The 23,492-nt window shown below is 38.6% G+C and overlaps 1 protein-coding gene across 1 annotated transcript; it reads left to right on the forward strand.

Moving 5' to 3' along the window:
• The first annotated feature begins 12 nt into the window (after window positions 1-12).
• CIR1 (corepressor interacting with RBPJ, CIR1) lies at window positions 13-21,689 on the forward strand. The gene is made up of 10 exons (XM_036387001.2): window positions 13-187; window positions 1,044-1,138; window positions 1,650-1,723; window positions 2,972-2,985; window positions 3,071-3,126; window positions 3,448-3,496; window positions 3,705-3,822; window positions 16,863-16,969; window positions 18,409-18,494; window positions 20,145-21,689. Exons 1-10 carry the CDS (start codon window positions 116-118, stop codon window positions 20,869-20,871), a joined length of 1,398 nt encoding a protein of 465 aa, XP_036242894.1. The 5' UTR covers window positions 13-115; the 3' UTR covers window positions 20,872-21,689.
• The last annotated feature ends 1,803 nt before the right edge of the window (window positions 21,690-23,492 follow it).

Genomic DNA, 23,492 nt, shown 5'->3' on the forward strand with positions numbered 1-23,492 from the left:
CCGCCCGCCGACCCGGAAGGCCCGGCCGAGGCCGGCCCGGAGCGCCGCTGTCCCTGTGCCTGTCCCTGTGCCTGTCCGTGTGGGGGCCGGCGGCTCCCGCTCCGCCGCCGCCGCCATGGGGAAGTCGTTCGCCAACTTCATGTGCAAGAAGGATTTTCACCCCGCCTCCAAGTCCAACATCAAGAAGGTGAGAGGGGCCGGGGGTGTCACGGCGGAGACGGGTTGCCGGTACTGCAGCGGCCTGAGCAGTGCTCCTCACCTCCCTGGGGTGGCACCGAGCACCGAGCAGGGCTCCTCAGCTCCCTGGGGTGGCACCGAGCACCGAGCAGGGCTCCTCACCTCCCTGGGGTGGCACCGAGCACCGAGCAGGGCTCCTCACCTCCCTGGGGTGGCACCGAGCAGGGCTCCTCACCTCCCTGGGGTGGCACCGGGGCTGGGGCACAGAGGAAGGAGGAGGCAGCGAAATAGTTAAGAAATACTTGAAGCTTCGGGTTTTCTTGTTCCCGGGTGTGTATGACTGTCGCATTTTTCTGGCTTGGGCTTTTCAACACCTGATTCTCAGAACAAATAGGCGCTGTAGCCCGTCCAGGAAAAGCCCACCTGTCCCGATGTGCCCATGTTTTCCCAGTATTTCATACCTGCCTGAGCTGGGTGCAGCTGCCCTCTCCAGACCGTGGCCCATGCCAGGAGCCCCAGAGGGGCCCTGGGGCTTGCGGTCTGCCGAGACTTCACCAAGCAAGGGTCGCTGCAGGGAAGACAGTGGCACCCACAGGGTGTCTTCTGAGCCTACTTTTCCCTTTGAGCTTGCAAATTTTCTCCTGTCTTTTCTGCGTGTAAGTGTTGTTGGAACTTGGAGTTTCTCAAAATTAGTGCTGTGGGAAGTTCATTTATTAAAATACTGGATGAAAATAATGTATTTTATGCGATTAGAATGGTGATCATCCCTTGTTAAGCATTTTCAATTGGGTAAGCTAGTTATTTATATACTAATATATTTTGTAATAGTTTTTGTATTTAAGTGGAAGCTTAATTATTTTAACTAGGTATGGATGGCAGAACAGAAAATCTCATATGATAAGAAGAAACAAGAAGAATTAATGCAACAGTATCTGAAAGAACAGGAATCCTATGATAATAGGTGAGAATTGGTAGATTGCTCCCTTCTTCCTCCTGTCTTGTTTTCATGGTAGTGCAGGTGATATTGCTGTGACCAATTTGAAGTACTGTCTCCATTGACCGTAGTAGTAGAGGGCAGTGATTCATTAAGTGATGTCTGATTAAGCAGAAGTCACAAAAACTTCTTTAGTGGTTTGTGCCTGTCTTCTGATTAATTACAAATATGTTACATTTCACAGAACAGCCAGTAACCTCAAATAATAATACATTTGTATCACACAGAAATCTGTTTTTTATAACTCTACTTTTCATACTACTTTTCAGCTGAGATTGAAATGTGTGATTTTTGTACACAGTGGATCATGCAAAGTCATTGACTCGTCTCTCAGGTTTTTTGATATTCAGATTTTGTTACTCACGTTATCAAATGAAAAAAAGCTAGTTATCCCAACACTTTCATACTGGGTTTTTTTTGTGAGCGTTACCAATGTGACTGTTTTGTGTGTAACACTCCAACTGCCCTTTTTATTTAGGTTGCTTATGGGTGATGAGCGTGTGAAGAATGGTCTTAATTTCATGTATGAGGCCCCACCTGGAGCAAAGAAAGGTATTGCAATTTCCTGATTGTGGGCAGATAGTACTGCAAATTAAAAACCTTCTGAAGAAACAAACACAATGTATTTTATTTTAAAATAACATGTTCATGGTGAGATAATGATAGGATGTGTGATTTTTTTAATTCTTTCTGTGAGATTTTGCAGACACAGATAGATAAATAGATATGTATACGTGTGTGTATGTATATATATATATATATAGAGTGTAGAGTGTGTAATAATTTTGATCTCACAAAGCTTTAATTTCTTTCAAAAAGAACGGTTGGGAGTTTTTTAAGCAACAGTTCAATGTGAAGAGAAGACCAGATAAATATCTTTCCAGGCAACACCATAAATTCTGTCCTCAACCAAGGATGCTTCTTTAGCCAATTACAAAGCCATCGGATGAGGAGGACTGGACCTTACCAGGGCAATGACTCAGACAGCACAAACCTGTATTTTGGCCTGCTTTCCTTTACAGAAGTAGCAGGTTGCTTTTGTTTAAAAGTTATGCCCATAATTCAGCTTGATGCTTGTCAAACATAGGAAATACCAGAGCAAGAAATTAATTATCAGAAGTTACAAAAATAATGAATGCTGAAATTCAGTAGTCAAAAGTGCTGCCTGACCTGTGTCTGGTGAATCTGTGACTGCTTAGTAGTGTCATAAATGGAAGTTTCTAAATACCTGGTGGACACTCATATCAGTCCCTTAATTTTAACAAGATCTGAATGTAAGTGAAAAACTAAGAAAATCTATTTCCTCTAAGAGAAAATGTGTTTGTTCCCTTTAAAATGCATCTTTCCCATTTGCATGAAATCACTTGGAAATGCTTGGATAGACTCGTTCTTGTAGACCAGGTTTTGCAATTATTTAACTTTAGAGGCTCTAATAGTAATCTCTTAAGCTTAGAGGAAATGGAATTTCAAAGTAGCAATTATTGCTAAATTTTCTTTTTAATATCTTAAAAATAAGTATTGTTGCTACTCTTGCAAAAAGTGAAGTTTTTATTTGTGTAACAAGCCAGCATAGTTTTAGAAGGTGATTCTGGATCTACAGGATTTAAAGCTATATACTAGAGGTTGGTTATTTGTAAGTGCACTCTATTTATATAAAGCTACTTCCTGAGTATTTGCACTATTGATTAGTATAAACCATAAAATGTTTTTTCTTTAGCTTGGGGGGGAACGCCATCTGGATTTTACATATATAATTAATGCATCATTTATTTTCTTTGCATGCTTCCTGAAAATTCAAAGAGGAAACAAAAGAGGTATTTCATTACATTATTTCTTTAGGTGTTCTTCTTGCTTGCTTAAAATGTATTCTTCAAACTTACCATGTTCTCTGTTTTATAGCAAGAAGGAGAGACAGAATACAAATTTGAATGGCAAAAAGTTGCTCCTCGAGAAAAGTAAGATATCTGGATTTTTTCATATACTTTTCTTTTTGTCCCTTTTTTCCCCTGTTCTATTTTTGGGCAGGTCACTTGTGTGATCTTGTCATGTCCTAACACTTCATTAGGAAAACCTGTTAATCTGGAACTATTTCCAGCTTAGCTTTATTTTCATTTGATTTTTACATCCATATTTGAAAACGCATTAAAAACAACATTTACAGGAATTATACCTCTGAAATGGGTGCACACTTATCAACAAAAGGTAGTTTTGTGTATGATGTCTTTTAAAAAATAGTGGTGAATGGAGTATTTGTTTTCTCTTGTGTTTGTATACAGATATGCTAAGGATGATATGAATATCAGAGATCAGCCCTTTGGTATCCAGGCAAGTTACACACATTTCGTTCTGTGGGTGCCTGGGGCGTATTTCAAATGTTGTATGACTGCAGAACTTTCACATGGACTCTCTTAATTTTATCACCTCTTTTTCAGTGGGTTTGAAGGCTTCTCTTATGCCTAATGACACAGAGATTTCTGTAAACGTTCAGCTGCATTGGTGACTAAATGATGTCAATTGGCTTTGTTGCCTTTAGGTGCGGAATGTGAGATGCATTAAATGCCACAAGTGGGGTCATATAAACACTGATCGAGAATGTCCCTTGTTTGGCCTCTCTGGAATCAATGCAAGTTCAGTCTCCAGTGATGGTTCAGGTAGGTATTGAATGGCTTTTAAAGTTCTGATTAGACATATATGGAGGGAGCTTATCATGCTTAGTTTTAGAAGGCTTAAGTTTATCATATTTCAGAGAGTTGATGAAATCTGGAAAACAGTGAATTCCAAATGTAGGCTCCACAAGTTTGAGTTAGTTATTTCATATTGCAGGGACCTAATCTTCTAATTAGTAACACATTTTAAAAAGATTCTGTATTGCTTTGATCCTATCCATGCCTAAAACTGAGAAGCTACAATGAGACTTTAGGTCAGAATGACAAAATTTATGTCACCAAAAAAATGAATGGCTTGACACAGACTGTGTCAGTTCAGATTTAAGCAAACTGCTTAGATAAGATGGAATATATCATTATATCTTTGTTAATCTCTTGGTAAAAAGGAGACGTTTGTGGGCTTTTTTTTAATATGCAATTGTATAAGTGGATAAGCAATTGAAACCTAGATTTCCAAATGTCTGGTTTCCCTTCATCTGACTTCTTTTTGCTTCTCGAGCTACAATTTTCTTTCTTCTATTAGCTCTCCTGTTACTTGAAGTCACACAGCAGTTAGTGCTAGATTATGCTTGAAGAAGTGGGTATAAACATTCAAATTGAATATTTTTTTTTACCTACAGTACATTTTTTTCTGTGAGTTAACCCAAGTTGTAATGCTTTGAATTTTCTTAAAACTGGGGCATGTTAAAAAAACATCAGGTAGCATGGATGAGTTTTCAGCCTTGCTGTGCTGTGCTCTAAAGTCACCTGTTGTGTATTGGGTTTTGCAGGGATACCATTACATTGATTTGCACACTCTCCGTGGTTTCTGCTTTTCTTCTGTCTTCATTCAGATTATCTGTTTTATGAAGCAGCTCTTAGTTTTGTTAAGTATTTAGGCTACCAACAAGCTTGTTTTTCAGATTCGGGTCACATAGATGCATAGTTTCTTTGGGATGAGGCCTAGAAGAGTTGAGTTAAAGGAAATGGTGGCCCTTACTCTCCTGTCTTTTTAGGCATTGTCTGATGATTATCCCATTGTATTACTCATCCTGTAGTTGACTTGCTCAGCCTTTCTGTTCATTTGATTATAAAGTTAAATCACTTTCTTGCATGAGTCTTATCTTAGAAAAAAACTGTGCTTAGAGCATTTGTTGGTGGTAGAATTATATTGTGCAGCTCTTGCATGTCAGAGATGCTTTTGTGCTACAGAACTCAGTATCCACACCTCAGTTCAAATGATGTGGGTCAGTTTTAGGGGTGTGTGGTTGAAAAAGCAGAAATTACTTGTTTGTGCTTGCACAAACCTGATATGCATTCCTTATTATTCGTTCCAGTGTAATACAGACACTGCAGTGTCAGTAGAAGAATGACTGCTTGTTTCAAACCTTACTGAACTATCTGTATAGGTGTAGGCAACGTTTGACTGCTGTGGGTGTATCCCACTTGAAGAGATGTCCCCCAGATGGCTTTTCAAACCATCGTTCTAAGCCTGAAGAAAGCATGTAGCATATATAATGAATTTTGCAGGAAGGAAAATGGTATAAAAGTACTTAGATGTTCTCAGACTGTGCCAGTGCCCTCTCATTTTCAACTCTGGAACTTAGAAGACAGTTTGCTATGCTGAGCTTAGACTCTTGTAGGCTGAGGAAGGATTTTTAGGGAGTAGGGGTGGGCGACAGATCAGGATTTGTGTATATAATTTGTAAGAAGCTGTTCTTGAATTTGAATAGTCAGCTGTAATGATACTGCTACTTTCTCTTTCTTTCAGGGAAACTATGTAAGAACACTGTAGGTAAAGCTTAAAGTTCTTGATTTAATAGCAAATACAAGGCTTAGAGAAAGTGGTAATATTAATTACAATATCAAATAAAAGGTGTTCTGCTTTTTCTAGCCTCAGGAATACAAACCTTTCATCAACTTTTCTAAAACTTCATCTGATTTAATAATAAGTTAAGTTACACTCCTTAGATGACTTCTGGAAATATGTGTAAATGAAGCACTGCAGTTAAGTGACAACACAAATTCTTGAATTCACTGCTTCTGTTAAGACTCATAATTCATCCACATGGTATGCTAAAGTGTATGCCACATATTTTTTAAAAAAGTATGAGGTTTTTTGTTGTTGTTGAAACCCTGACAGTAGTCCTGTGTTGGCTGGGATGGGAGCAATTTCTTTGCATTGCTGAGAGTTCAGCCCAGTTGTTACAGTGCTGCAGATCCACAGCTGGCTCTGCTGCATCTCTTTCCACCTCCAAAAACCTTCTGTTGTTCTGTGCAATACACCTCCTCAAGCTCTCTTTCTTCCTGCTTCTCTATCAGTAATTGCATGCACTCCTAAGCTGCTTTCTAGACTAAATTCTTGATTAATTTTTATTGCTTTGTAGTACTGCAAAAATGTCCAGCCAATGGCTAGAACTCCAGAAAAAAATACTTTGGAAGGGACAGAGACTTTTAATGAGATCATCCTTTTATGAAACTGTTCTGTGTTTTGTGAACTGATGATTTAAAAAAGTCCTTTGCACTTGAAACAAGTTGAATTGCACATTAATTGCTTCCCAAGCACCCCCTCCTCCACATGTCTCTTCATGCTTAGAAAGCTGGTAAAAACCATGGAAATAGTCCACAGTTTTCATTTCTTGTGGTTGTCAGCAACAGGAAAAAAAAAAGTGCAAAACTACTTGGCTTCTAAGGTAAGGTAGAGTTCGTTCAATTTTTCTGAAGCTGTTTGTTCATTTCTAAAATGTAGAGGTTAAAACACGTCTCTGAACAGAGCAGTGAATAGGGATTTCAAGGATAGGCAGGGATTACTGGTAGTATACAGCAGGTCTGGGATGTGTGCTAAATTTATTTGACCGGACTTTTTAATAACTTAATGTGTAAAAACACATTTGCAATGAACTCTCAAAAAGTTGAAAAACGTTTGGCTAAATTATTAGAGCATATAGTACTTTCAAAGGTTAGGAAGTATTGGCACGTTTAGAAAGTAGCGGTAAACTTCTTTCTAGCTGGTGTTTCAGGAAATTGAAATATAAATATCGCCTCATCAATGAAAGGGGGTACAGCTAAGAAATACAGATATAACGAGGAAGATTTTAGTACAGTAGTCAATGTACAAGAATTCCAATTAGTTTATGAAATTAATTGTATTACAAGAACCAAATTTAAGTTCTAAATAACTAAACATTTTTTTAAGAGCAAATCTTTGGATTTTTTTAATACTCTTTCTTAGTAAAGAGCTGTATTGCTTTAAAGTTAACTTACTTGGTAGTGCTTTATTTCTTCTGATTTATAATCATTTCATCCTAATAGAAGTCAATCTTACATCCTTTTCATGCAAATTGAGTGGAATAATTTTTTTTGGCAGTGCGTGGTAGTTACCCTAGCTAAATTTAGGTTAGAATTCTTCCAACTTTGCAAATACTCTCCCTTGCTAGGGCACACCATGCATCAGTACAGTGCTGGAAGGCTCTGGTCCATGTGCTGCTGAGCATCCTGGCTGGTGATGATCTCTGCCCAGTCAGGCTGTGGGAGCATTGGGCTTCATGGTTCTGAATCTGGTGTGCTAAGGACACTGGCATCACTGATTTCTGCAGAAGTAGGTTTTAACAAATGGTCTGGCTTCCCTGTCAAAGATTTGTAGCAGGCCTCGATACAAATTCAGTTTTTATTTTGTTATAATTTATTCCTGCTTCAGAAAGAGTTAAACAAATGTCTTGCTTGGACTCATTATTTTTTTCAGCATCAAAGGAAACATTTGACTGCAAATAAATGAAAGTGAAACTCATGTCTGATTTAGTTGACTTAGCTAAAGTTCCTGCTCTGTTTCTCCATAGGGAAAAAGAAGAATTATTAACCAAGATTTTTTTCCCCACCCCCATCATGTCCAATATAGGCTTTTTCTTTGCCATAAATCCTATAAGCTGTGATTCTGTAATTTCAGCAGAAGAATAGCTGTCTTCTAATGTGATGTGAAGACTACATTGTAATGTTCCTCTTGACACACAAAACTGGTTGGCAATTGCTGTGTCAGATTTGGTGTTGAATATTTTGTGTGCAAAGACCAGTCACAGCCTTCATTTTCCTCTAGCGAGACCGCTGCAGAGCAGAGGGTGTCTGTGGCACAGAACTGTCTTCTGCTGTCTTTCAAGATCTGACATACATTGCATTGCTTCAGCAAACAAAAATAGGTACAATCAGTTCCTTAACTTGGGCATGGTGGCTTGTTTTTTTTGCTTCTGGGACCATTTTACTAATCTAGCTGGTAATTCATACAAAAAAAAATAATCTTACCATTAAAAAGCACCTATTGAATAATATCTCACCAGTGACTGGAGATTATTTTTTCAATAAGGCAATTTCAGTGGATGTGGTTATCATGGGATAATCACACCCCTGGGGTACAGCCTTGTCTGTAATCTCCCAGGAGTGTAATTATTGCATGATAACTGCACCCCCTGGTGTTGCATTATTTCTATTATGAAATTCTTAGTTTTAGATATAAAGTAACTTTGATCACTGAAAACTGCAAAGTAGTGTTCCAATGTTCCAGCTGTGAGGCTTACAGAGACCAACTTAGAAGATTTGCTTCTCCTTTACAAAGGTAAATTAGGCAATCAAAATGCTTCTTTAGGCTAAACTGATTTACAGAGTGTTTTACTGATAAAATCCTAACTTTCAAAGTTCATTCCAGATGAAAATACCAGTTGTGCTTCTGACTTTACGTGCCACTGTGTATATATGCATGTAGAAAATACAGAATGTATACCAGCAAAAAAAACAGCTCACTAGCATCTCAAAGTTTGCCTGTTTTTACAATCCTTTCTCATCATTAACCAGGAGCATCTGTTGGGGTTTGTGAGGTTTTTTTTGTGAATCCTGAAAAGCCATTAACTTGATTGGAACAGAGATCATTAGGTGTCCTGTGCAAAGTGTTTTGAAGTAATACTGTTATTTCACTTCAAAATTGCCTGTGACTTTCTTGGTCAGGTGAAGTTAAGACAAACTGAATTTTTTTTTTCATTTCCCTTCTTTCCTGCAAACAATCTATCCTGTTCAATGATGGTTTGGGCAGATGGGGGGAGGGATTACTGAGAAGCTATGAAATCTTGAATGCTTACAACTTTTATGATATGGTTTTTAGAACAAGGAACCCAGTATCTGTTCCTTTTTTATGAAGAAAGGTATCCTATCTTAGGAAGTGAGGCTAGTGTCTCCAATTTTATGAACAGCATAGTTAGAAGTGGGATGGTAAGGCTATAAGATGTTCTTGCACTCTTGGCCTATGAGAGCTAAGCCTGGAGAGTGCTGGGCATCCTCTGCTGTGGACTACTTTGCATTTTTTACAGCTGACTGGCTCTATATGTGAGCCATGCTGTGGAATTAATAAGGAAAAAGTACTGTAAAGTGCTTACCTTCCAGAAAATTCAGGCAAATTAAGGTAAAATTCTAATGGAGCTCTGTGTATGTGTATCTAGTTTCTTATGGTCTAACAAGAGAAAGCCACTCCAGGTATAGCTGTGCAGGTGCAGCCTTCTAAAGACTCACTACCCAGTTCTGGGTTTGCACCCTCTCTTTTCATCTCCTGAGTGCCCCTAAACTAAGTGTGGGCATTGTTTCCATCTGTCTGTGACTTAGTGTGCTCCACTGATCTTAAGCCTTTAGGTGAAATACCTTTCCAGAGTAATCATTGAAATTACCAGCCAGGTGGAGACAGCAAAAAATGAAATCTATATTTATGTTGCATTATGTCTGCATCTCACTGCAGTTTCCTGGTGACAAATACGGTACCTTTTTCCCAACAGAGAAAAGTCTGCATTGTATTGGGAATGCAGGAATTTTTTTTAAATGTCCTTTTGAATTTGTCATAACCAAGAAAAGGTATTTGAATATATTAACTGTGAATATTTGTATAAATGGTCATCTGTAGAAATGTACAGTGTGTGAAACCTTCCTTTATGATCTGCAGCTGAGACCTTTGATTGTGAACAGTAGGAACCTTAACTAAATCTTCACATAGTTTAAGAACTGTCACATTTTAGAATAATCCTCCATTTATGTTTCAAAAGCCTTGGTATTTGTTGTGAATGCATAAAATACAGATTCTATTAGAAATCTTGTGCTTAGCATTTAAGCGATAAATATGGATTCCAATAGCAGTTTGATAATATTAAATGGCTTTTACTACTCCAAAAAAGTAAAAAGGAAACTCAGGTTTCTCTGAAATACCATATCACAAAAGCATGGCAAATTACACCGAAAATCTGTGCTAAAGTGTTAAATACAGTTAAACTGCAGGCCCTCTGAAGAAGAGCTAATTAAAAGCCAGAGGTTTTAGTCATTGATTTCTCTCAATGCCAACTGCAGCAGTTGCTTTGAAGTGTAAATATGGTCTGAATGCACTCATCTCTGAAATAGATGAAAAAATTATCAGTAAAAGATGATTGATTCTGAATTAGTGGAGGCAGCATGAACTTACTGTGTGTCATGATCACATAGTTTTGATTATAGTTCTTTGTCCTGTAGATAAAATAAGTGCCTACTCTCCTCTCTATCACAACCTCAGTAAAAGTTCAGAGACTATGGAGTGTGATTAAGCTCAATCTGTAATTTTTTTCCATTTTTGCTCAATTTCCATATTAACAAAAGCCATAGAAAACTCGATGGACAGAACAAGAAAGTATATGGATGTATTGACACAACTGTCTATTCTAATTTTAAAGTTAATTTCTCTTTTAAAGCAAGACCTACAAAGCATTGTATCATAGGTTATGTCTTTGCTACTACCCAAAAAAGGTAGCATTCTGCATTCAGAGTATATTTATCCTTCATGTGGTTGTGTGCTAGACTGAAACCCACCATCAGAATATTTTCCAAAACCTAGTTAATTCAAAAGAGGTGTTTTTGTACTCTGCAGGTATTTATTTATCTACTTTTCCACAGCAAAGCATGGCTTTAGTACCACTGATGTGTAGAAAACCATAAATAAATTGCAGTTTAGAGGAGTTATGGCCTCACATGGTCCAGGCTGCCTAGGAGAAAGGTTGGTGACAGCATGCTTTAGGCCTACTTTGCTAACAAAAAATGTGTAGCAATAAAAGGGAAGCCTTGAGAGTATCTTGTCCTTGATTCATAAATTAAGTTTTAAGCATGGTAGCATGGAGTTTACTGACCATGGCATATACTGGCAAATTGACAGCAGATACACAAGTGTGCTATGTTTACGTTTTCATGTAAATTACCTCTCTTACAAGTCAGAAGTGTGATGGTGTGATGATGGTGATGTTTTTAGATAAAAATGATCACATTTGTAAACTAAAAGACATCCCATGCCAGAACACATTTTCAGAAAGAGAGAAAAGCTTGTTCTAAAAGCCATATTCTAAATACTGTTTTGATGATATGCAAAATCAGCAGTAGTTAAAATAAAGGTAAATAGTTGCAATTAAAATGACACCATGAAGAACCTACTTTTTCCAGAATTTTCTACCATTTTCCAGTTACTTTTATATAGTGTACTCTATTTAATAGTGTACTCTATTAATTTTGTAACAATACATAGAATACAAAACAAAACATACAATGTTAAATATCATATAGTTCTGTAACTGCAGCCACAATGTAAGTAAACTGCTTACTGTCATCTCCCCTGCCAAAGATTACAGTGTTATTGTTTCTTATGTCTTTGCTTTCCATTTATATTCCACTATAAAAATCCATTTAAAACTTGATTGATTGTAAAGAATAATTCAGTTTGCTTATCTGCACTGGTGACAGTAGTGAAAGCTTTTATCAGTAAATTGGGCAAATATTGTCAAGACTCTGCATCATGGGTAGGTGGAAGTAAAACTGCTATTTTTTGTGATACTGGCAAATGTAACTTGATGGTCTGTCCTCACTGCCACTGAAGCTATTGCAGAAAATGTGGTATTTAATCACAATAGTCATGACAAAAGTGTTTTAGCATACTGGTTCCTCATATTGAATAATTAGAAAAAATGTGCTTTGTGGGTTGTAATGGAGGCCTGCTAGATGGTGTGTTACAGCTGGCATTGCTCTCCTAAGGGTGCCCATGCTTCCTAGAGAAAACATTCTGGAAACAAGAGTCTTGCATGCCCTCTGCATTTGTAGCATCAAGAGAAGTACAGACAGAACAGAAATTTATTGCAGCTATAGGTTTCTCTGGTTTCTGGGACAGGTGTGGGGCAGGAAGAGCTTGCTGTAAGGCAGGCACTTAAGGAATTGAAATCCAGAACTGTATTCCCTTCCTGATGGCTTAATAGAAGCAGAACTGATTCTGTTAATTCATGTCAGTTATGTGATGAGAAATTGGGAGTGCTCCTTGTTCTAAAAAAGCAAATTTACAATATGTTATGGAAATCCTAATATGATATTCTTCTGCAATCCAGTGTAATTGATATATATTGAAATAGTTACATCTCTTTTATTTATGTAATTTTACAGGTATTATAGAGATGCCTCAAAAGCTGTCAAGCTAAGGTTGTACTCGGGTCGTGCTTTGTGAAGACTCAGATCTTCACACTTCATTGTATGTTTTGAATTTCTAGATTTTGTGCCCCAACTCTTTGAGTCAGCTGAGCTATCTAAATTGTATCCTTAAATAGTATCTTGAACAGAAGATAACAGAATTAGAATTAGTACAGTAAGAATTTCTGTGGAAAGTAAGAAGCAGGAAGAAACTGTAACCTCTTTGCGTGACAACTTTTATTTCTTGAGAATTGCAGTAGCCAAAAAAAAACTCTTTAAAAATCTATAACTATTTAAGGATGGAGACTTTTTTGTGCAAGCCCTTGTATAATGTTAAGTACTTGTAACTACAGAAAATATAAGAAGTTGTCAGTTGTCTTAATGCATAAAAATAAATGTCACATTCACAAGCAGTTAATCATGCTATATGACAAAAAGTTTTTCCAAGACTATGAATTAGTTCTAAAGCAGGTAAATGGTTTAGTTTTAGCTGAGTAGCATCAGGGAAAGTTTTAAAGATCTTTTTTTCCCTTTTCTTTTTTTTTCCTATCAAAATGCAAATTTCAGAAAATAACCTTAACAGTCATATTCAAAAATAGCAAGGTACTTTATTTGACTTGTTTCAGGAAGAATAAGAAACAGATGATGGAACATTGTAACTTTGAACTTATTTTTAGTTTGCTGATGAAAGAATGCTGAGGGACTAGTTGTCAGAAGTTGTAGCAATCAGCTATTTTTATCAGATGCCTGTATCTAAAGTTCTGCCAGCTCATGGTATAATATCTCAGGATGTTTTCACCTGCATGAGGTCACAGAGGTGGCTTCTTCTCAGGCTGTCTCACAAGTCTGTAAGGAATGCCTGTATGAGGAGTTTGATTTTCATAACATGTAAAGGATTTTTGTGCCTGATGAGTGAGTCTGCAAGTGATGGGTGCTGTTCAAGAATAATAAGCTATCATCATAGCCAAAGATTTTAGCCAACTGAGAGCCTCTCAGCTCAGTCCTACCATCTGTTTTACTGTTAATGACTCAGCAGGAGCATAGGGCTGCCAGGTATACCCAGTACTGCTTTCTCTGACGGTCGTGGAGGGTGAAGACACAACTGTGGTCATAAGCCAAAGGCAGGCTGAAAAGATTGACCACTTTGGGTTACCAGGCAACCTGCTGGCATCAAGGTTTAAGCTTTAACTGCTTAATAGGGAAGCCAAGGACACTCTGGAGAAGTTGCTGTTTTCAAATCTCTGTTAAGTGAGGTTCAGTTTTTAGGGTTTCTTTTACAGGCTTTGTCTCTCCCATTTACATTAGCCAGGAGAAATCCCCTATTATATTTTATAATGTGGAAATGAGAATGTGATTGTTTACTCACGGATTTAGGCATCTTTTAGAACTCTGTGAAAAAGCATCTCAAAAGGAAGCATGTTACACACCTCAGTGCTGTCACATAAAATAGCTGTGCCCAGGAATCCTGAGAGACCTCAACCTGTCACTGATATTTCAAAGAAAATCACATCTGCTTATCAACATCATTAAAATGTAGATCAAAAGCAGTCTGTTGAGGTATGGATGGGAAAAGACAGTCACCAAGCATTTAATTCCTTTGATTCCAAGCAAAGGAGTTTATATGAGAATTAACATTTTCTTGATTCTTGTTCCGTTGCAGCAAGTAGGCAGTAATAGAGGTTTGCAGTTAAGCTGTGCAGTCATTGTCAAACGTGATGTCCTGATTGAACTTATCAGCCTGGACTTGTAACCAGGTAGAAAACAGTCTCTTTGCACTTCCAGATCAGAGATTGTTTTTCCCCTACTGTGTCTCTACAGATGTCTTGCTGTCATTGGGCAGCAGAACTTCTGAGGAGGTCAGTGGCATCATTGTTAAAAAAAAGTGTAAGCAGGTTAATCTGTTTCATCCTCTCAGAAACGTTAATGGTTTTTAAACTGTAAAGATGCCATACTGCAAGGAAGTGTCTTCTATAATCAACCACTCTGGACAGCTGCCCATGGCATGCCTGGCTGGGGTCTCCACACACAAGAGTTGTGAAATAGGATTGTGTTTTGACCCTACTTCCATTTATGGGGTTGGTTTATTTTCTGAATCTCATTTCCTAGTGTTTTCTAAAACCTTTAGTTATAGTAAAAATAGCATACTTAATAAAGCTTCTTGGAGATTCTTGCATCTCCTCACAAGCTTGGCTGAACCTAAATGACTGTTTCCCTCACAATTGTAGGGGGACCAAAACAGAAATAATTTATTTATTAAAAAACTTTAGTCTCAAGTTTTTGTGGGTGCATTTGATGCAGCTTGTATACGTCCACAAAACAGGAATAACAGTAGTTTGGTAACTGTCCTTATCAGGGTAATAATGGATAGCAGCTGAAATACGGTAGGTGGAGCTATGAATTTCTCACTGACATCATTAATATACAAGGAAACAGATGCACAAAAATCAGTGTTGAGCATTCATTACATGCTTTTTCTTAAAAAATAAAAGATTATTTTGCTTGCCTCTTGCCGTGCTATGCACAAAGAATGCCATTATTTCTGGAAAATAATTTTGAATTGTGGTTTTGAAGGCTAATGTGCCTTCATGTCCCTCTGGTCTCAATTCTGACCATAGTCCTCATAGGGACCCACAAAGTTAGGGCTTCTGTCTTGCTTCTTTAGCAAGTTTGCTGTGTAGATTTGGACAAGTTGCATTTCTCTATTGATATAATCACACTAATGAGAACAATTAGGTACTGGATACACACCAAAATGTGTACAATGCTGAAGCACTGAAGAGGAATAATTAAGAAGTTAGTTTAGTTACTTCTGTAGGCAGTGGCTCTTTGAATAATAGGGAGGAACTGCCTTTGAATAGTAGAGGTATTCTAGGCTTGAATTGGTCAAGTGTTTTCGTTTTTTGGTGTGGAGAAATCTCTCATGACTCTATGCTTTGTCTCCCCTTGGCTTCCTCATACAGGGTTTTTGACTGAATTGTATGGCTGTTTTATATGGACTTTCAAATCAAGGCCTCTTCTGGTGCCAAATTCTGTCAGTAGGTGTTCCAGCCAGAGTAGATTTCGACAAGCACACCAAGGTGTGAAAATTGAAATATGCCAAAATGTAGACACTGAGGCCTATACACCTTCATTAATTGTGAGCTTACACTGTAACACATAAAATTAAAAAGCACTTTGTGTAGTGTACAGAGGCGATGGGAAATAACCCCCTACTTAAGAAAAATGTAAACTCCAGGGAAGACTAAAAGGTATCTCATTTGAAAATTCTTTTGCCTGGAAAAATAAGGAACTTGTGAAAAGAATGTCATTAATGCAGGGGCTCCTTAAACCATTTCCAGAGTTTTGTTTTATTTCTTCCTGCTTTACATGTAGACCTGTTTGTTTCTGTAATGTAATATATTATACAGGAAAACTAAGAAAAAGGTTCCTTCTTTTGAGAAAGTGCTATATTACTTTCCGTATATTTTCTATAGCAAAAATCTCACTTTATTTTTCCTTACATGTCTGTACTAAAAATCTGAGTTTTATCAGTCTTGCAACTAAGAAAGTCTTTAACCACAGAGCAGAATCAGTACATTTCATAAGGCTAATTAATCTTACCATTTACAGTAGTTTACTGAAGTACTAGTGAATGTGTGCTCCATGCCCTGTTTTACATTCCTTTTAATTTAGATTTACCTTACACAGTTCATTGACAGTAAGGTTAGTGAAGGAACTGGGAAGAAAATTTACTGAAAGTGACCTCACAAGAGAGTGAATATTTAGGGTGAAGAAAAGTACCTAATCAGACAAGTACACAACATTATGATGATCACAGGGATTCAACTAAAGCATAAGAGTGAGTTACAAGGTTTGTAAATTATGCAGTCAAGTCTGAATGATCCATAATACATTCATAATACATATTTTTCTCCTTGTTAGATTCTTGCAAAGAAAAAATCATGTGCCTAATGCCAACACCTACTGTAATGAAAAATATAGCATGTTTTTTAAGCTAATAAAACCAGAAATCTCTGAGAGGATAATAGTCTAGAGCTACATATATTTGGCAATCCCTAGAATAAGTAAGGACACTGATACTTTTCATGTGGTTTTATATTCCATATGTATTCTTCTAATGTTACTTTTTACACTGAAGTTCAAAAGATTTGTGTCATATGAAAAATGAGTTAGTAGTGACATATTAGAGGAGCATTATCTCATTGTTCTAAAGGAGAGGAGGTACTTGAATCTTATTTAATATGCTTTATTTAGATCTCCTCTGCTTTTTGACTATAATAAAAATATATTACTAGACTTTTCTAATATATTGTTTTCAACATGACAAAGTTACATAAGAGAATCCCCTTGTACTTAAAGAAAAATGCAATTATTTTCCATTCTGAATCTTCAGACTGCTGTTTTAGAAAATCATATCTGATTATTTGCTCAGCAGAAGATTATTGAGTTGATTTAGCTGTGATTTTACTTAACAAAGCTTCAACTGAATTCCTACTGTGGAGTCCAAAAAAGGTAGAGAGATATAAATGATACATTCAAACTGTGATTTTTGTGAACAGGGCCATCAATGCACCCCTCGGAGCTAATAGCGGAGATGAGAAACAGTGGGTTTGCACTGAAACAAAATGTACTGGGGAGAAACTTGACCGCAAATGATCCATCACAGGTAATATCTTTTTAACAGTAAGCTGAAAATGTCTGTAAATCTAAATGTGATTGCTTGTGAATTGTTACTTAATGTTTTCAAATATGCATATCCATAGGAAAGCTGAAGAGCTATACCAGTAGAAAAATGTCAGAAAACTTAGTTTTCCAGCTTTGTTTTGTACAGAATGGTGAATCACAAATTACTCTTTTTAAACCACATATAATAAATTAAATCCCTCTTCTGGGTGACTAGAAATTGAATTTTTCATAATGGGGTCGTTAGGGCTTTTGCTGCATACTTGTAATACAGTGCTGCCCTTTGGATGAAGTTTGAGGCAGTATGCACAAATAATTACTGCCAGGAATGCTATATCTGAAGGGTTTTTTTTTTTACTTGATTCACTATTGTTCCAGTTTTTTTTCTGGGAGTGAAAATGGTTCAATTGCCTTTACTTAGACTGCTCAAAGTATATTACTAATTGAGGTGCTTGAATAAAAGTGTAAAATGAAAGATTAATATACACTCCTTGAAGTAACCTTTGTTCATATGGCAGGATAGTCAAACCACTAGTAAAGAGGGGATGACCACAAGCTGGTCTTGAAATCTTCAGTAAATCAGCAGTTCATTGTGTCGCCACAGACACATGTGCCTTTGCCTTTAAAAAAGCTATGTACCCCCAAAAATGTAGCCTGTGGACACTGTTAAATGAATAATATTGATATCAGTATGTTTGCTTTATGTTAGGCGTGCTGGGGTTTCTTTGTAAGAGCTTTTTAATCTTTATTTCTTTCGTCTTCTGAGTATGGCTAAAATTAAAAACATCGCTGTGGAGAACTGTGGTGTACCAGATGCACTTAATTTGAGGAATTCAGGGTCTTCAAAGCAGTTTTGCTTTGCTGATTGTGTTACTGTATGTAGATTATATGATTACAGTATTTTGCATTGCTAGAAGACTTTGTGCACATTTAAAGACTAATAACACAACAGTGAAGTAGATGTGTTACCCATTTTCCTAATGACTAAACCGAGACAGAAAAGTAATTTGCTTAAATTACTCTGAGTTTGAGCAGGACTAGTGTCTTACCTATTCATCCAAGCATGATAACAATGGAGTGACTTATCCTGGGGAATCGTGGGCTTCAAAATCAGCTCGTTTTTATTAACTATTTGAGAAATGTTTCTTTCCCTAGCAGTGATTTTTTCATGTGTTCGTAATAACTCCTGTTGTATAGCCCCCACATTATAACACCTACTCAGCTCTGAGAGACAATGTCAGGGTTTTTCACTTGCTAGTGGGTATTCTGTTCTAACCAGCGTCTGAGGCTGACTTAGTAATACAAATATATTTGTGTCTATGCAAAAATAAGGTATATAGGGGCACCACTTTTAAAACAGAAATCTGAATGAATATATTGTTTTTATCTATAAGAAGCTAAGGTCTTACTGCATTTTTCTAGGAGTTTGTTACAAGTGAAGGAGATGATGATCCAGAAGTTGAATTTTTAAAATCACTATCAACCAAACAAAAACAGAAACTTCTAAGGTAGGTCTGGTACTTAGTGGAGGGGATATGTATCACCAGTAGTTCTGACTACATCCATGATTGCCACTGTAACTTTTTGGTGCCATTTAGCACCATCAGTGCAGAAGAAAATCAGCTTAGTTTAACATACACTTGACCACAAATGGCATTATGTTGCATGATTTTTAACCTACTTGTTTTATTTTAATCTAATTTTGATGCCTTTGACTGGGGCTCATTTCTAGTTTAACTGGGTTACTGAAATACTAATTGGCTCACTAGAGATGCTGTGCTGCTATTTTAAAATACTATTCTGCACTCTGTTGTTGACAGTATCTTCTCTTGTGATAAAAAATTCTGTGCTCTTGTTCACTGGTTTACAACTTGACAAAGTTTATCTTTGCCCTGTGGCTGAATTGAACCTGACTCTGTACCCCAATGCCAAGGCTGGCCCAGCTGCACCCTGTGCTTGTGTCAGGGCTTGCAGCTTACTGCTCCCTGTGGGTCTGAGTTAATGACATTCCCATGCTTTGCTTTTATCCAAGTGATGCTGTGTGCCAAGTGACTAATACGTTTTTTCTCTCTTCATTTGCAATGTTATCCTGAAATAATCTTAAAATGTTTAAAATGAAAAATACTAACTGCCTGGCAGGTAGATCCCATAGAGGCATGCAGATGAAACAAGCTTTTAGGATAAAAGATGTCACGTATGTGGGGAGTGGAAGGGGAGGGGGGAAAAGGTGAATGGCTAAGCAGGTAGTAGGTAGGTACATATGGTATTCACATATGTAATAATTCTCTGAAAACAGTCAACGTGTTTTATGTTCCTTTTAAGTAAGGAATGTGTATGTAGATAGAGTAATCTAAAATGTTATTTTTGTTTGAACTTCTGCTGGCCCAACACATTGAAATTTTTATAATCTTTTACATTTTAGAAGTTGAAGTTTAGTAAATATTTGGGTCCTTTAGGCTTTATTAGTCTGAAGGGATTTTTTTAATACACTGGAAGCAGTTTCACTATTCACTCACTGATTTCCTGAGCATAAATACAGAAAGCAAAATAAAAACTACATGAAAGTAGTCGAATAGTATGCATGAGCATGATGGAATATTGTATATTTACAGATAGAAAATGTCAGTTTCTAGTTGTGAAAAAAGAGGTTACTGGAAATATCTATTATTTGCCTAAAGAACTCAAAGATGTATGTTTTAGTCTCAGTTTTCATCATTAATAGAAAGTGAATACTAATTGCATTTTTTCATTTTCAAAATGCTTTTTTAAAATACACAAACAAAAGCAGCAATGATTTTCTGAAGTCTCCAGAGCAGCCTGACAAGGAGGAAGAAAGCACTACTGAATGTTTTTATTCCTAGTTACAAGGCCCAAACTGACATCTCTTACTTATGTTTTTGAAAATTAAAGAATTAAAAAATCATATTATTCCTGTTTTGAGGGAGCAGTTGTGGATTACATACTATGGGTAATGCAGGTTAGAAGTTTTAAAATTACACTTTGCTGAAAAAGGAAAAGAATTCAATGTTTTTTTATAAAAATGAATGTATTTACTGTGTAGGTCATCAGAAGTAGTGAACTTTGAAAGACAATGACTTTGTAATCTAGTGTATCTTAACATATCTGATTGTGCCACTCTTTTATTTTGAAAACAAAAGGAAGTTGGATCGTCTAGAGAAGAAAAAGAAAAAGAAAGATAGAAAGAAGAAAAAGCAGCAAAAGAAAAAAAGCAAAAGTAAACACAAGAAACATAAGATGAGATCCTCTTCCTCATCCTCCAGTGAGACTTCAGTAAGCAGCAGTGACAGTGAGACTGACAGCAGAGATAAAGCAGCACAAAAGAAGATGGATTCTAAGAAAAGAAAAAAAGACAAGTTTTCAGAGGCTAGCAGCAGCAGCGATTCAGAAGGAAAGGCAAAAACGAGGAAGGAAAAACTTTATGAAGATCTCTCCAGTAGTCACGGTAACAAGGACAAAGACAGGGAGAAGTACAAGCTTTTAAAGCGAGATAGTTCTGCAGAGAACAACAAATGGAACTCCTGTGAGGGGGAAAGAAAGTCCACAAGCAGATACCATAGCACGAACACGAGAGACACTGAAAGAAAGGAGAAGGATAGTAGAAGCCAAAACATGAATGAGGGGAGCAGGAGAAGCCCGTGCTCAAATCACAGCAGTTGCAGGCAAAGGCACATAAGAAGAAGTCCAAGTCAAAGCCCTGGTGAAGAGCGGCACAGCAAAAAGGACACCAGAAGCCCCAGCACAGATGTGCACAGAGAGAGGGGAAAATGTAGAGAAGGCCATGGGGACAAGTGCAGTAAAGTGGAACACAGAGAAAGGAGCAGACGCAGTAGAAGCAGAAGCAGAGAGAGGAAAAAAAATAGATAGTATAGGGGACAGGTGCAAACCAGAACTTCTCTGGGTTTTGATGAATAGCTTTCAACAAGGGCTCAGTTGCATACTGCTGTTCATTTTCCAACCTCTAGAACTAGCATTTCCTACACAGAGCCAACAGCTTTGTGTATGGCTCAATTCTATTGTGTTGGAATACTTGTAAATTAGGTATAAACGTTAAGGTATTTTTTTACTGTCGAAATATGCTTATTGGCAAATACCTCTTGTATACATGCAGTAATTCACAAACTTGATTTTAGGATTTTAAAATATTTGAAAGCAGTATGTGATATTCTTGGTTTCATCTATGATTTCTCTTTAGATGCAACTGCAGGGGAGCAGAGAAAGCAATTGAGATAGTTCTGGATAAGATCACTGCTTTAGATATCAAAGCATTGTCTTGTAGAGGGTTTTGGTTTTTTCATACTGAAACATTTTTCCTAAAGTTCCCTGTAAGAGATCAATTTTATGAGTTAAAACAACAGAGAGACATAGTTCACATAAGTGTATAGCCAACATTTTCTGGCCTCCTGCAGTGTACAGCTTGGTCAGGGCTATCTAAACATCTTGAACCCCTGTTGGTATGTGTCAGTACAATGTCAAGTTATTGTTCAATAATCTCTCAAGACATGAAAGGAATATTTACTGCCTCAACTGCTTCAGGTATTTCATTGTTTGGGGTAGTAAGTTAGTGTAAATAGTCATCCTTTTGTTTTCATGAACCTTTTTGTGTTTTTAGTGACTGTCAGTCTATTTCTGCATATGTTGTTATGAAGATGAACTTCCATAATAAAATACCTTATTCTTTAAAACCAGTAATAATTGCCATCTTCTTCAGAGTTCTGAGTCAGTACAAATGCACAAGGCAACACTTCACAAGGTTTTTATTGCAAAGGAAAGGCTTCTCTGCTCTTTCAGGATGGCAGATGGAAGCACATTCATTAGTGGACACGTGAAACAGTCACTGTGCTCAGTATTCCAGCAACTTTCTTACCCTCCTCACTCACAGGACAAATGGGACTATCTTTTATTACCAGTCCACTTCCACTTCACTCAGAAGATTTTCAGCACTGCACAGAGTATAATAATACATGGTGAAAGTGACCTGGCTTATCGTTTAAGTGCATGTGAAGAGTTTGAAAGGGTGAACCATTAAGAGATGTCACCTTTTCAATGTGTCTGCATTAGGTTGCTCTGGGCATTCTTGCTGAAGTAGCTGGGAGTTAAAGAGCCCCTGCAGTAGAGTCAGCCCCCCATATTGATGTGTGGAAGCTCTGATTTAGAAAGAACAGGAGGAGACTGCAAAAATGCCTGTTTTAGCAATCTAAACAAAAGCTCTGTGTAAGAGAAAACAGAGTAATGTGATAAGGGAAAAGGTATGAACATTTTTGTGTTAAGTGCAGCAGGAAAGAGGAATAACTGGAAGGTGCCTCCGTTTCAAAGAAGGGCCTCCCCAGTTGTTTTGTGTTTGGCTCAGGAATCCTGCCAGCTACAATGCAATTGACTCCCACCTGAAGAAGACTTGGACAGCTCGATAGCCACAGCTGTTTGCTATTTTGTGGGCTCTTCACTTTACTCCTTTCCATGTAGTTAAACAGTGTATCCTGCCTTTTCGCATAGGAAGAGACGGGCAGAAAAGTCATGATATTTTGGATGTATCTGTCTTAGACTACCAGGGGAAGGTTGGTGTGGCTGTGCAGGCACTGTCTCACTCCCGGTACCTTCCCTAGGCCAGCTGGTAAGGAAGCGACCCTCGGGGGCCCAGAGGCCGGCTGCGGGAGGGTGGGGCCGCCCTCGCCACAGGGGGCCCGGCCGGAGCGCTCGGGGCAGCGGGGGGATGGGCCGGGCCGGGCCGGGCCAGGCCCGGGGCGCTGTTTGCCCGCTGCCCTCACGGGCACGGCCCGCGGCGCGGGGCGGCTGCGCGCGCCCGGCCCCGCCCCGGCCCGCGGGGCCATGGGGCGCCACCGCCCCGGGCCGAGCGCGGCGTTCGGCAGAGCCGGCGGGGCCCGGCAGGAGGTGCTGTCGCTCCGTGGATGGAGGTAAGAGCAGCTCCAGCGATATCGCTATTCACTTATTCATTTATTTATTTATTTATTTTCGTAAGAGCCGCGGAATATGGTTAACCTTCTGCGGGGCCGGGCGGTGGGGGCCGCGGCGCCGTGAGGTGGTTCCCTCAGCCTGGCGGGGAGGGCAGGGCCCGTGGCAGGGACTCGCCGGCCTCGGAGCGGGGCCCGGCGGCTCTCCTGGGGCGGGCGGGCGGGCGGCTCTGCCGGGATCTCTTCTCCGGCTTGGCCCGAGGGCTTGAGGCTGCGTCGGGCTGGGGTCCCGTCCCCGCCGGGGCCGTCGGGCGGCTCTCGGCGCGGGCCTGGCGGCGGGGAGCTTCGGGCGAGGGGTCCCGGGCCGCTTTTCGGGTGCGCCGCCCCGCCGGACCCATGGTTTAGAATTAACGCCGTGCATTAAATTATTGCTAGTCCGAAAGTAAATAGACGGGTTACTCCCAGATGGGGCTCCTGCTCGGATCGGTACAATAAATATCCCTGAAGGAAGCTCTCTATTTATGTTGTCATTGATTAATTCTCGCTACCTCATTTGATTTCGATTTAGAACGATTTGAT

The sequence above is a fragment of the Molothrus ater genome, chromosome 7, assembly GCF_012460135.2.
Source record: "Molothrus ater isolate BHLD 08-10-18 breed brown headed cowbird chromosome 7, BPBGC_Mater_1.1, whole genome shotgun sequence".
NCBI classification, from domain to species: domain Eukaryota; kingdom Metazoa; phylum Chordata; class Aves; order Passeriformes; family Icteridae; genus Molothrus; species Molothrus ater.

Bases quoted from the DNA above. Each gene is read 5' to 3' on its own strand.
- CIR1 (XM_036387001.2), top strand. From the start codon at position 116: ATGGGGAAGTCGTTCGCCAACTTCATGTGCAAGAAGGATTTTCACCCC. The intron at 188-1,043 runs GTGAGAGGGGCC...TATTTTAACTAG, and splicing joins CCAAGTCCAACATCAAGAAG to GTATGGATGGCAGAACAGAA. The intron at 1,139-1,649 runs GTGAGAATTGGT...CTTTTTATTTAG, and splicing joins CAGGAATCCTATGATAATAG to GTTGCTTATGGGTGATGAGC.